The sequence below is a fragment of the Equus przewalskii genome, chromosome 1 (assembly GCF_037783145.1).
Source record: "Equus przewalskii isolate Varuska chromosome 1, EquPr2, whole genome shotgun sequence".
NCBI classification, from domain to species: Eukaryota; Metazoa; Chordata; class Mammalia; order Perissodactyla; family Equidae; genus Equus; species Equus przewalskii.
Genome location: NC_091831.1, coordinates 65,003,094 through 65,016,888, shown reverse-complemented (window position 1 = coordinate 65,016,888; position 13,795 = coordinate 65,003,094). Strand labels below are relative to the sequence as shown.

Here is a 13,795-nt window from a genome sequence, read left to right as displayed (position 1 = left end):
ATTCCCAGCCTGCAGACACACCAACAGGAAGTGAAAAGCACTGGGCTATTCATAGGTGCTTCTCTGTACTCTTTACACTTCCGAGGCTGTCCCAGAGAGGCAATGAGTGGGCACGCATGTCAGGGGTGAGAGAGCCCATTCAGGCTGGAGTGGCTCTGCCAGGCCCTGGAGACTGTCCACACCTGGCTGGCTGTGGGCTGTAGTGTAATGTGGTGTAATGGCTGCAGCAGAGGGCAGGGGCAACTCGCCTCTGTTCTTATCCCAATGAAGGGCCTTTGTGGGGTGCAGATCAGCAAAGTGGGGACAGGGAGAAACAATTCTGCTTGTGCTCACCTCTTTCATGGCATGGTGCATGCACACACTTGAGCAGTGGCTTGTGGGTCAGAAGATCTGGTCCTGGTTCGGCTGTCTGCTTTTGGGTCAGAGTAATTACAGACAAGGTCTGTATGTCTTCTTTTTCATCCTTACAAATAACCATTTGAGGCAGGCAGGGAAATTCCTGTTTTTATTCCAATTTACAAGTGAAGAAACACAATGAATGAAAGAAACTTAGGGTTCCTTTTAAGTTTGAGGTTCTGTCCTGTTTGAGTAGAACCTCTTCTTCAATTGGTGAGGCCAGCTGCCGGGTTTTCTGAACCTGACACAGAAGTTTGTGGATGATAAGGAAGTACCAGGAGAGAGTTGGGCAAGGCCTGATGAAACCTACTTCTGGCGGATGGTGGTGGATGGGGGCACTGTTTTGTTCAGTGTCAACCAGTCAGGCCATTTGGGGAGGTGAGGGACTGGGGATTGTAGGAATGGTAGGCTCTTGACTTTGACGGTAAGGGTCTCTGATGAATCCCAACTAAGCCTAGGTTTGGGATAACATAGAAGTTGCTGGGGCCGGCCCTGTGGCCGAGTGGTTAAGTTCGCACGCTCTGCTTCGGTGGCCGAGGGTCTTGCTGGTTTGGATCCCAGGTGCAGAACAGCACCACTCATCAGGCCATGCTGAGGCAGCGTCCCACACAGCATAACCAGAGGCACTCACAACTGGAACATACAACTATGTACTTGGGGGCCTTGGGGAGAAGAAGAAGAAAAAACAAGATTGGCAACAGATGTTAGTGCAGGTGTCAACCTTTAAAACAAAAAAGTTACTAAAAGCTTCAATTAGCAAAGGCAGGGGAGATAAAGAAAATAAGAGGAGATGATGTCTAGGGGCCGCCCAGCACCCTCTGGAAGGATGATGAGATAATGAAGCTGATGGTGGACGAGAAACACAGCTGAGGATTCTGTAGTCGAGGTGAGTGAAGTCACAGCAACCAGTGGCCTCTTGCTAATAGCCCCAGACTGGCATTTTAGAGGAACCGAGGCAGTGGGGGAGGTCCAAGAAGGCCTAGAGGGGATTCATTGGTTTGCAAAGCTCAGTTTTGTGGGGGAGAGAATCTATTCTGGGGGTTCACTGTCTCCTCTACTGGAGAGATGGTATCCTTTGCTGCTCTTTGTATGTTATGGTTGTTTTGTTTTTAAATTTCAGATCTTGGACTTGATTTAAGGAAAGTCCTTAACTTTCCTGGCAGAGGCGGAGGCCCAAAGGTAGCAAAATACAGCCATTTAGAAGGCTAATAATTCAGGGAACCTCAAGACCACTGAAAGGACCCAGGGCCTTTGCACACATGGGACTGATGCGTCAGGGAGGTCTTCAGAGTGGCTGTTGAACACGGGAGACAGAGGCAGGAGCTACCACCCTAGAGATAGACAGTTTCACTTTCTGGAAAATACTGTCTGTAGCTCTTTTTTACGTGCTGCTTTTTGAGTACCAAATACTTAAGGAACTCTTCCCTTATTCCATTTTCGCCTTTGACCTTGGCTTTAACTCTTTTCTAATGGATATGTGTCTTAAGTCCAATGAAGGAATTCTGAAATCAAGCAGGAGAAGCTGCAAACATCCCCTTCAGCCTCTCTGCCCAGCTCTGCCTCCCTTGCCTGGTCCTCCCCTGCATCCTAGGGCCTCTGAGGGTGAGGGGAAGGGCTGAGCTCTGGCTCAGGCAGAAAGAGCACTGGTCTATACAGTGAAGGATGCTAACTTGGCCATCATCACTGGAAGGGCTGCGAGGAGCCTGAGAATTCCAGTTGGGCTTAAACTAATGAGCTGGAAACTTTGGGGAAACCACTGTGGGCAATGAGGGGATAGGGTACGCATTTTCCTTTTAATTAGCACTGGAAAAGCTTGTGGTCCAGCTGGTAGCAGGAGGATGGACAGTGTCCAGAGGGAGCAAAGTTTCTGAGAGTATCAGAAGGGAGATTCCCTTGGTGGTGTAGGGACAGAGGCTGCTGAGCAAACCCAGACTCCCTTCTTCATCTTTAAGGGGGGAGGAGGGAAGACCCTAAATGGGGAAAATTGGGCTTGAATGGAACGTAGAGCACCCCTTCTCCCAGCTGCCCTCCTCACACAATGGAGTCAGAGGCTAGATAAAAGAGGAAGACTTTAGGGGTCGGCCGGTGGCCAAGTGGTTAAGTTCACGCACCCCGCTTCCCCGGCCCAGGGTTTCACCAGTTTGGATCCTGGGCGCCGACATGGCACTGCTCATCGGGCCACGCTGAGGCAGCGTCCCACATGCCACAACTAGAAGGACCCACAACTAAAAATATACAACTATGTACCTGGGGGCTTTGGGGAGAAAAAGGAAAAATAAAATCTTGAAAAAAAAAAAAAAAAGAGGAAGACTTTAGGGAACTCTCAGGTCTGTTCCTGAGGCCAGGTCCCTCCTGCCCACCTCCGCCTATTCTCTTAGGCAGTCTCTGTGCTTCATAAGGAAAAGGAAGAAAAGCCACCTGCTGCCGTCAAAGGTCACAGACCACTTGCCAGCCTCCCGGGTGGTCCTGTCTTCCAGCCATGCAAGGGGCACTGGGGCAACTGGGAAGGGGAGAGGGAAGAGCGAATTAGGGGTCAGTAGGGGCCGAACTAAGGTGTGTATCCTGAAGAACGGTCCTTCCCACTCAGGAAGCCCGAGAATCTTGGGGTGTCCGGCCAGTGGAATCGAGTCCACAGCCGGGCACTTCTCCCTTACCCACTGGGGACTCCTTTGGGAAAAATGGCCTACCAGGGGTGCCCCGCTATCCTTTTCGGGTCCCTCAGGGCGCTCGGCTGGGGCGCACAGCACCTTGGAGAGAGGTGCCGGTCCCGCGCTTGGGTTTGGGGCGCTCTACCTTGCGCACTGGGGCTCAGGGGTGTGTGCCAGGCCGCCGCCGAGGGGTCTGCTTGCTCCCTGCCCAGCCCCGAGGCGAGGCGAGCCAGCGTGGCGAGCCTCCTCCCTTCCCGCCCGGGCGGCCTGAGCCCGCGCCCGCTCCAGTTGCTGCAGCTGCAGCTGCTGGCGGCTGCGGGGATCGTAGGGCGCGCGCCGAAGAGGCTTGGGCGGCGAGGACCAGGACGAGGAGGAGCCGGAGGAGGCGAGGAGGAAGAACGAGAGCGGAGGCCGAGGAGGCTCAGCGGCGTGGCGACGCAGCTCAGAGATCCTGGGAGCATGGGCTGGCAGCGGCGGCGGCGGCCCGGGAGCTGGACGCGGTGAACCTGCCGCGGCCCGGCGCGCACAGAGGGGCGGCGAGCCGGAGCCGGGCGTAGCCGAGGGAGGAAGCCTGGTGCGGGGGCGTCCGGGCGGAGAGGGCTGATTATACATTATTAACGAGTTACCGCCTAATAAGCAAAGAGCGGCTCTTTAGCGGCGCGAGCGGAGAGGGCGGTGCGCGGGGAGGGGAGGGGGGGGGTGTCCCCAGCTGGAGCGCAGGGCACACGCGAGCGGCGCGGCGCCTAGGGCACCGGAGCCCGAGCGAAGAGCCGGGGCGGGCCCGGGGGCGGCGCGGACCCCCGGACGCGGGCGGCCTGCGGCTCCCCCTCGCTCTTGGCGCTCTGGGCCAGCGCGGCCCCGGGAGAGCGGGGCGCGGACCGCGGAGGGGGAGCTGCCCGCGCGCTCCATCCCCCCCCCCGGGCGGGCGGGCCGGCGGCCAGGGGGAGGGCGGGCGGCGGAGGCTCGCTGTATATATCTCCGCGCACCCCGCCAGGCCGCGCACAGCACCCCGAGCCCAGGCGCCTCCCTGCCTCCCTGCCCCCCTCCCCGCGCTCCGCGGCGGCAGCAGTAGCAGCAATATGGCTGTTGATGGGTGTTCGGGGTGGCGCTGGCCGCGGGAGGAGCTCCCCCGAGCCCCTGCGCCGGCTGCCCGTTGCTAGCTATGGCAAATGGTGGCGGCGGCGGCGGCGGCAGCAGCAGCGGCGGCGGCGGCGGCGGCGGCGGCAGCAGCAGTCTTAGAATGAGTAGCAATATCCACGCCAACCATCTCAGCCTAGACGCGTCCTCCTCCTCCTCTTCCTCCTCTTCTTCCTCCTCGTCTTCGGTCCACGAGCCCAAGATGGATGCGCTCATCATCCCGGTGACCATGGAGGTGCCGTGCGACAGCCGGGGCCAACGCATGTGGTGGGCTTTCCTGGCCTCCTCCATGGTGACTTTCTTCGGGGGCCTCTTCATTATCTTGCTCTGGCGGACGCTCAAGTACCTGTGGACCGTTTGCTGCCACTGCGGGGGCAAGACGAAGGTAACCGCGCGGCCCGGGCGTCCGCCCCCTGCGCCAGCCCCGCGGCTTCTCGGTGTTCCCTGCAGCCCACCTCCTAGCTCCACACGGCGCCGTGCCTCCCTCCATCCCTGCCTGCTTTTCTCTCGCCGCGTTCCCTTCCCTCCGCGCTCCCTGCGCCCTGGATTGGGGCAGCGGGTGGCGCGCCGGGGGTGAGGAGTTGCCCCCAACCGGTGCGCTCCGGGACGCGGACCCCCAATCCTGTCCCCTTGTTTATTGTAGGGTTGTTTGCGGCTGGGCCGGGGCCGGGGCCGGGGCCGGGTCGGGGGCGCGCGCTGCTGGAGTGCCTTGGTGCGGGGTAGGGAGAGTCAACCCCACGGGCAGGGAGGAAGCTCGGGGCCGCTAGGTGCGTGTTCCGCACGGCTCACCTGCCGCGGCTCGGCTCCTTGAGGTGGGCAAGGGGGAGCACACAGCCCGCGCTTTAGAAACCTGTTGGTGAGATGAGTTTGTGGAGTCGGAAGAGAAAATCCTTTGGGCAAGGGAGAAAGTCTTTTGGACTAAGGAATCCCGGGAGAGAAACATGGCCAGAGGAAGTGAGGGATCTTGGAGGGGCTAGAGAAAGTTGGGGAGATCCAGCCCAGTTTTGGAGGCAACCCATGGAGGCTGCCAGTTTAGGAATGTAGCCAGGTCACAAACCTGATGCCACCTCCCCCTCCATCCCTTAGATTTTCTCGTGGAATATTTTCCCACCCCAAGTTTTTCGTTCTGTGTATTCTCGCTCCTGGGCATCCCCTTTAGGTCCCCGGAAATGCCACCAGCAACGCTGAGCTGGAGCGGGAGATCCGCCCGAAAGCTGGCAGAGACCGCGGTTTCACGCAGAGCCTCCTCCCTGACGCTTTTGAGGTGGCTGGATGTGGGCTTAAGCTATTCCTGGCACAGAGACGCCCACCAGCACCAAGGCTCACTACACTTCATGTATAGTTGCTAGGCTGACTGCCTGGTCTGTCCCTGTCTCCCTAGAGATGTCCTGCGGCCCGCCCCCCCCCCCCCCACTGGCTGAAGGTGAGGGATGGGGGCAGTTTCTCATTGACAACTGCAGAATGAAAAAGAAAGAACTGGAAAAAAGAGTGGCCAAGCTGCTTTCTGTTTGAATAATTCCCGTCCCAGGGGACTTCCCAGCGCCAACGTTTTCAGAGGGAGGGGTGGTCAAGGGGAAGAGGGCAACAGTGCACCTCCGAGTGTTCATGCCTTTTCTAGTAAAGTTAATCCAGAGGACCCCTCAAACTTCTACGGGGTACAGCAACTTGTACCAGCCTCCTTAGTTGCTATGGGAAGAAAAGGAAAGCAAGGGACTATGAGTGAAAGACCGGGGTGAACTGAAGCTCTCTCCTGATCATTAATTATACATTCTGTTGGGTGCTGGAGCTCAGCTGTGTTTTGTGGCAGCACATTTGTGTTTTGGAAAATACTGGTGTGTTGGAAATAAGGGAGAAAAATAAAAGCCATCATTCTCTTCCTCCCCTTCTTCCTCCTCCTCTAGATGTTGACCAGCCAGCTTTCTTTGGAGTTCCCTTCCCAGCCATAGAGGTTTCTCCTTACTTGACAAGGTGGAAAACCCACATTCCAGAGAAGCCCTCCGACTAAGCAAAATCCTAACTGTGAGACCCCGAGACCATGCCCCTTGCCCAGTGCTCATCCTAACAAGCGCTGATTCACAGAGCCTTCTTACTGGCACTTCCCCTGCCCCCTACCTCCCGACAGTCTTCAGCCCTGGGAGTCTTTCCCTTTACTGAGATTCAGCCTGCCCTGAGGCGAAAGGTGGCTCAGAGTTGTGTGCACCTCAGATGTTCTCTAGACTAAGTGATCTTGGTGAACTTTTTAACTGCCTCCTTATCCTTAAGGAACTGGGCAATCTGGATCATAATGAAAACTTTTTTCAGTGAGCCAGTTTTGGTGTTTGTGACTCGGGTTTTCAGCGCAGCTACTAAAGTCTTTCTACTCTAGAGGGTACATCAGTGCTGCTGCAGTGCCTGTGATGATGAAATGCAAATCTGATCGTTCCCATAAAGAATCTCTTTCCTAAATGGTGACCAAGCACAACTTCTGTCAGTTTTCTCAAGAAAGTAGGTTTTTGGCAGTGATCATCAGAAAAAACAATCCCTAAATATTTGCCTATATTTTGTAGCTACAAGACCTGCTGAGTTGACGTAACTGGAAGTTTCAACAAAGAATCTACGTGGAACGAGAGATGCTTGCAGGTGGTTGGGAAGATGTGAGGCCAATGGAGAATAAGATCAGGTCACTTTTGATACCCTTAGTGTCCATTTTAAAACACACCCAGGATCTCTTAAAACCTGCCCTTTGATTTGCCTCATTAAACTGTGTGTAGCCAGCTCATTATACCCAATAATAGTAACTTAGGCTTTTTATAAGCTTTTTTTCTACCATTGAGGTCTGTATTTTTACTGCAGTCATAGTTTTGTGTCCTTCATTCTTTTTGCTTTCCAAGTATTTGATAATTGTAAAGACTCCATACGGAAGAATGCACTTGGCTTGTTTGGAATAATTGTTTTAGTGCTGGGTTTCCCAGGCAAACCTAGCTGCTTCTCCCCTGAATTCTACCTCAGATGTGTTCACCCTCATCCTCCTTCAGCCCTCAAATGGTCTGGCTGGGAGGAAGGCTGGTCTTTTTAGCGTCTGAGATTCCATGGGAGGTGAGTTTCAGCAGGGAGCTCTGGATTCGCAAGTGTTCAGCCGCTGAGACTGCACCGTCCTGTTTGATCACAGGCACCCGGAACTGGGGGTGTGCGTGATGAGGCCTCTCATCATTAGGACCTTTCGGCTCCAAATCTCAAATGGTGAATGACTTTCCTATTTTAAAAAGAATGGTGTGTGGATTTTTTTAGGAAATAAAGAAGCAAAATAATCACATTTCCCACCTGTTGGGAACTGGGCACAATCATTCCAGTACTGTGTTCTTCAAGTGTACTTTTTCACGTTCCTCTTTTTTTCTCTGTTGGGTTTCATCAGAGCTCTTTATTCACTTGGCCGTGATGTTTGAGGTCCAATCCAGTCACAGGCTGTAGTTAACAGGGAGCTACTCTGGCAGCTTGAATAAGGCCATGACCTTGAAGAAGTCATTTAACCTTTTGGTCTCTCTTTCCCTGTGTTTAAAATGTTGCGATTGAATTCTGTGAGTTTTAAGGTCCCTTCCTGCTCTATGGTTTAGTGTAGGAGAGTGGAAGGAGTTGAGGAAGTATGGGTAAAGTTTCTAGCTCAAAACGTGTTTTGCAATTCCTGTAGGAATTCAGCCTCGCAATGCCTATGTGTCTTTATTCCCATCTTCTCCTCTCCTTCTGGCACACAGTCTGCTTCTATTTAAATCTCTGGGGAGACTGAGGCCAGCTTTCTGATGGAGCTGTGGTTTGCTAAGGGGCCTGCCTGTGACTGGGCATGGACTCACTCCTGCTCTCAATTTGAGCTGTCCTCCTTGTATAGGTTTGGGCTTGATCGAGGCTGGTCTGCATATGATGAATTCTTGAGGTATTATCTCCATGGCTGTGTCTGAGAAAACAACACATTTTCTCTGTCAGGTTTGTGACTAATATAAATATCAGATCCCAGTACGTCTTGGAAGTTACCCAGGGTCTGGCCTGATGCATCCAATCAGGGCTGGTGCTTCAGTGTCTCAGAATTCTTGATTCCAGGTTGGCCCTGGGGTCTTATCTTGTTCTGGGAAATTGGCTACATTGGACGACCTTCAGATAATCCTTTTTGATCAGATCACTTAGGGTGGCCTTGGAGAAGTTCTCAGGTCTCAGTCTCAGGGGAGCTTGAACTCACCTGCCCTTGACCAGAGAGCTTTTGCTTCTCATTCCTGGCTCTCTTCATTGAGATGCACACTTTTAGTAGAGTCCCTGCAGTCAGACAGACCCAAGTGCAAATCGTGCACCTCACACTTATTAGCAGAGCGTCTTTGGCTGGCAGCCACTTCAAGCCTCGATCTCTTCATCTATAAAAAGAGCATGATGATGCTTACTTTGTAGGATTCTTATAAGGAGTGACAATAATGGGTGTATAGCACCCAGCAAATGCCTGGCACTTAGTAGGTTTCCTGTAAATGGGAGCTACAATAGGTCCACAAGGTGATGAGTTTATTGTCTCTTTGATTCCTTGAACTCTTGGTATCAGTAGGGCACAGACTACAACAGATAGAACTTTTGAGCCAATAAGAACCTCTAGACCCTGAAGTCTACTGTCCTTGGGTCAAACAACCAGTTAGGGTCAGACTGAGATTTGGGCTCATGGCCTTTGGCTCTTGCAAAGCCAGAAGATTGGGGAGGACAGCCAAGGAAGGGTCCGTGGATGAGGGCTTGGCAGGATGGCTAGTATTGTGATGGTAGGGAAGTCAGTGGACAAGCATTGACGTTGTGGGGCTCCGGGAGCTGTAGACCTAGCAGAAATGAAAGGCTTCGTGGGCAAATGTAGCTGTCAAGGGTCCCTTGAGAAAGGACAAATTCCATCCCTCTTATCCCTGGCCCAGAGCTCCTAGACATGTCCCCAGTAATGTAAGAGTTTCTTGGCCAGGGTGCTCTCTACCTGGACCAGCTTTACCTTGACCGCCCCCAGAGCAATGTTTCCCAAAGTGTGTTCTGTGGAGCAGTTGCCCTTGAAGTTACCTTGTGAAAAAAAATTGAGAGTCATGGCATACCTGAGTGCCCCCTTGGAGGGTCCCATCAGAGGCTTGGAGAAGTCCTGCGGTGGAGAAATTGGTTTAACTGCTCGTGACTGTGTTCACTGTGAGCAGCCTTGCCTAGATGTCAAGCCTGCTGCGCATGCACTACCCAAGAGTCAGCCTGTGACCTTGGGCCAGGGCTTCACTGTTTTATGCCTCAGTCTCCTCGTCTGAAAATTGGGGATTGTAATAGAACACAGCCCTAGCGCTAGGTACTCTCATTAACCCCATCACGTAGCATTTCCTGGGAGGACACTGGATGACCGCAAGCCATGGGCTGGCCCTGCTTCTAGGTACCCAGGGGCCTTTCCACACATGCATCAGGAAGAAAGGAAGAGGTGCCTTGGTGTTTGGCCTAGGGGAGAAGGGATTCCGAAGGGCAAGGCCAAGGAGGCACTGCACTAGAGTCTTCCTCCCTGGAAGGGGACGTTCTCTGGGTGCCTGGTAGCAGGGAGTAAGTGCTTGCTTTGAGCCTCTCTCTCTTACCAGGGCAAGAGAAGCCTGGTGCTGAAGCAAGCAGGATTGGATTGCAGTGCCAGGACATCCTTCCCAGAGTGGGCAGCAGGGGTGTCCCAGCTCACAGTGGCAGTGGTCGTGTGAACCTGAGAATCACAGCAGCCAACACCACCTTCCTGGGACTTCAGGGCCGGGGAGCCCCTGGAGGAACACCTCTGTGGTTCTGGTGAAAAGGACTGTGTGTGTGCTGTGATGCCGCAGCTCCTGGGGCCCTGCAGAGAACACTGGTCCTCATGGAGATGTGCCTGGGGGTCCCGCAAGATCACACCTCCCTCAAGACCTTTGAAATTCCACAGCCTTTTTGTGCACAGCAAGGAGTGGATCAAGAGAGTCTCTGTTTTTGAAATGCTTTTTGAGTAGCTGGAATCCTGGCTCTGGGCACACGAGGAAGGAAACTTGGGGGCTCCACCGTCAGAGTTAGGGTTGTCTTAGCACTCTGGGCCTAGGGCTCAGGAATGTCAATTAGGGTATCAGCCTCTACCTCTAAGGGCTGGAGAGAGCATCTACTTCGTCTAGTCCTGGGGCTTCTCACACCTCAACATGCACATGAATCACTTGGGGAGTTATTAAAATGCAGATTCTGATTCAGAAGGTCCAGGCTGGGGCCTGAGATTCTGCATTTCTGACAAAGACACAGGTGATGCCGAGGCTGTGTAGGCCACGTTTTGAGTAGCAAGGAGCCGGTCCATTCCTCAGTCTCCAGGCAGTCCCTCCCGGAAGACGTGCCTATTTTTAAATACGGAAATTCCCAGCTCGTTAGCAGGAGGCGGATGGGAAGAGGAAGATTCCCTGTGCTGGGTCAGCCAGCTCAAGAAAACTGCTCAGGCCTCTCCTGTGCGGTTCAGTCTGGACGCATATTGCTAAAGCTCATTGTTCTGGCGCCTGCTCCCAAGGAACCCACGAGCACTGGAGGTTTGGAGTTGGGCTGTGGTGGCCAGAGCAGCATTTTGTGGATGTACAGAGTGTGGTCTGTCTTGCCAATCAACATGTGGGCTCTCTCGCGCGCCATTGGTCCTGCTGCAAGGGGTGAGGCTTTCCGAAGTCCAAATGGCAACTCAGCCAAACCACCTTCTTGCAAAATTAAAGGCTCGCGGTGTAGCCAGGGTTGCACTGTGGTGATGCTCCAGGAAGCCAGCTGCTGGCCACTCCCTCTGGAGTGTTTGAAGTCAGCAGGCAGCTGAAACTGCCAGCCTGAGTTTCCATAGGGACCTGGGCGGGCCTTCCCAAAGGGAGGGTTCAACTTGAAAGGCTCAGGCTCCAGACTTCTTCACTGAGTGGGGAGAGATGTGTGGCCCTGTGCTGTGCAACCCTCCGGTTGTACTTCTCAAGAATTCCAGCAGATTGAAATTGAAAGTAGCTTCTTTTCTCGCCATAGCAAGGTTTTTCACAGCTCATACTGCCGAGGACTCTTTCCTTGAGATGTGCTTTTTATGTTGTTCCGTCATCAAAGAGGAGAACTTGGAATAAACTTCAGCCATTAGCATCTTCAGCAGCCACAATGAAGAAGGACTTAGCATAATGCCCAGCACAAGATGGGTTCTCAAATAAATCCTATGGTTATTGTTATCGTTGTTGTTTTGCTTTTATTACATAGTAAGTACATACTGTGTGCTGGAAACAGAGCTAGGTGAAAAATAAAACTGAGCTAGGAAAACAATAGACCCACTTCTGACTTTTATTTGACAGGGTGGGAGGGAAAGAAACAGTTATCTTCTCATAGGTGTGCACATGTCTGGTCTCTGAGTGGAGGCGGGAGCTGAGTCACAGAAACACAAGTGCACATGTATGTTGGGAGGACCCTTTCCATCGTGCTTGGCTGAGGGGCTGGGTGGGAATGTAGTTAGTGCAAACACATTTTGGTGCTTTTTTGCGGTAATTTGTTAGAAGCTATGGAGAAACTCTAGGTGAAAGGGATGGGCTTGATTTGGTGACAAAACGATATTTGAGTCATTCCTGGGTTTTAATTATTCACGCCGCTCAGGTCTCTCGTGACCAGTGGATAACAAGGATTTAGTTCATGACAAGCTGGTGAGGTGAATGAGTCAGGCAGGGGAAGGAAGGGTAGCTTCAAAAGAATGGCTGCTTGAAAATGGAATTTGCCTTGTTTTCTGCGTGATTTGGTGATTGTCTTTGGGACATTATGTCTAATTGCCAATTTGGAAATGTGAGTCTCACTCCAGGTCAGGAGTGGATATACTTCACATTGTCAATCCAGCCTCGGAATCATCTCCCTCTAAGATCTTAGTACCTGTATGACTAATGCTTCTTTACATGGCCCAAAGCCAAATTATTTAAAACATCTCATTTACTTTGTATTCTTTGTGCTGTTTCTTTGGCCTCCCCACCAGATTTTCTCAGGGACTGCTTCCTGTTGACTCTGGCATTTCAAAGGTAGTTAGCAGGGAAGCCTGTGTTCCTTTCTTCTCCCCTTCCTTCTGCTCTTCATCTTTTCCATTCCTTCCATTATTCCCTAGTGAGTCCTGCCAAGTCCAGGAGCAGAGGGACTGAAGTTTGCAGGTTAATGGATAGGGTCTGGATCTTACAAGTTGATAAGCACATGGAATTACAAAGTCATGGTGGTGGAAGGGAACTTTGGGGCCTGGGTCCTACTTCCTCCCCAGAGCCAGTGCTGGGAGCCCTCTGCTCCATTGCCAGAGGCGACGAGGGTGTTCATCATCTCCTGAGGTCACCATTCCATTGGAGACAAATCCGCCTTAGAATAAACAGAAAAACTTTCTCCTTGCACTAGCACCTCTTTGCTTCTGGTCTGTTTCCAGGACACACAGAACAAATCTTGATGAATGATAGATTTCAAATTCTAAATGCGGCCAAGGAAGGCCCAGAGCTGGGTAGTGTTTAGATGTTGGCAATGTTGTTGAGACGTAGAAGCCCTTAATTTAATTGCTCCCGTGCAGGCCACTTTTGTTTCCTGTCTCACGACTTCCAGTGTCCTCCTTGTCCTTAGGTGGTGAGGTTTTCTCTTGCCCCATTCCCCAAAGTTTGGAAAATGGCCCATTTTGGTGGTTGTTTCTGGTAGTCTGCCCTCTGAGAGCTGTTGGGTCTTGTCAGAAGCTGTGGCTGGAGGTTTTGACTGCCCCTGGGCCGTCATGTCACCTCTTCTTCACTGGCATGTGCCCCGGGTTTCCAGAGTTTTGCTTCCTTCACAGTTTAGTGCTGGGCTTGGCTGAGAGCAGATGTGATTTTGGGGCCATGCCAAGAACCCAGATGTGGAGAGTGATCCTTTGTTAGGATGCTGCAGTTGGACTCTGCTTTCTAGGTGTTGGCTCTCCCCAAAAGAGGAAGAAGATGTAGCGATCTTGGGCCTCTATCTGCATCACTTAAAGACAGCTGCTTCCTAGAATTGAGGTTGTCCCTCCCCACCGCTCATCTGTCTCTGCTCTTCTAGGCTTCTCTATATCACTGCTGACATTTCCTCTATTTTGTTGAGCAGAAGGAAACCAGAAAAGAAAAGAACATACAAGAGAATAAGGCGAGGGAGATGTTCACACAAAGAAAAATGGAATCTCTTTTCTGGGGGCTAGAGGTTGGATAAATATATAATTTGATGGATTTTGTTTTTAGTCTGTTCGTCTTTGTCTTAATGAGTAAATCATGACTAATGACCTCACGCCCAAGGAGTGAAGCGTTATACAAAGACCAGTGGAAAGAGTGATTTCACTTTTGAAGATTTTAGCTTTCCAAGTGAGAAGTTCTATCTAATTAATTGCTAATGGTGGCCTGTGTGGCTCTGTGGCCCTGATGCTAGGAGTTGTAAGGCTTTGTGGGGTCTTGTTTACGTGCGTGTTACATGGGGAGCAGAATTCTTCCTTTGCAAGACTTTGGAAAGTAGACCTTTTGTGGTTCTGGAAGGGGAAAAAGTGGGCACCCCACGAGCATCAAATGGAGAACTCAGAGCTGGGGGCTCTGAGGCTTGGAAGAAAGGTTCAGAAGATGAAAGGTTTATCCTAGTGCTGGGGTTTTTCAGGACTAGCATGAGCTGGC

The 13,795-nt window shown here is 52.2% G+C and overlaps 1 protein-coding gene across 25 annotated transcripts in view; it reads left to right on the top strand.

Annotated features, from left to right (window-relative positions):
* Nucleotides 1-3,971: 3,971 nt before the first annotated feature.
* Nucleotides 3,972-13,795, top strand: part of KCNMA1 (potassium calcium-activated channel subfamily M alpha 1) — a 719,065-nt gene continuing 709,241 nt past the window's right edge. For 11 of the 25 annotated variants that reach the window (XM_008519122.2, XM_008519119.2, XM_070612927.1 and 8 more), the window contains exon 1: nucleotides 3,972-4,566. In XM_008519122.2, the coding sequence (XP_008517344.1) occupies nucleotides 4,207-4,566 (360 nt within the window). In that variant the 5' untranslated portion in view covers nucleotides 3,972-4,206. Of the gene's footprint in view, nucleotides 4,567-6,727; nucleotides 11,360-13,795 lie in introns of those variants that run through there. The other 14 variants (XM_070612950.1, XM_070612911.1, XM_070612901.1 and 11 more) reach the window with 4 other exon arrangements.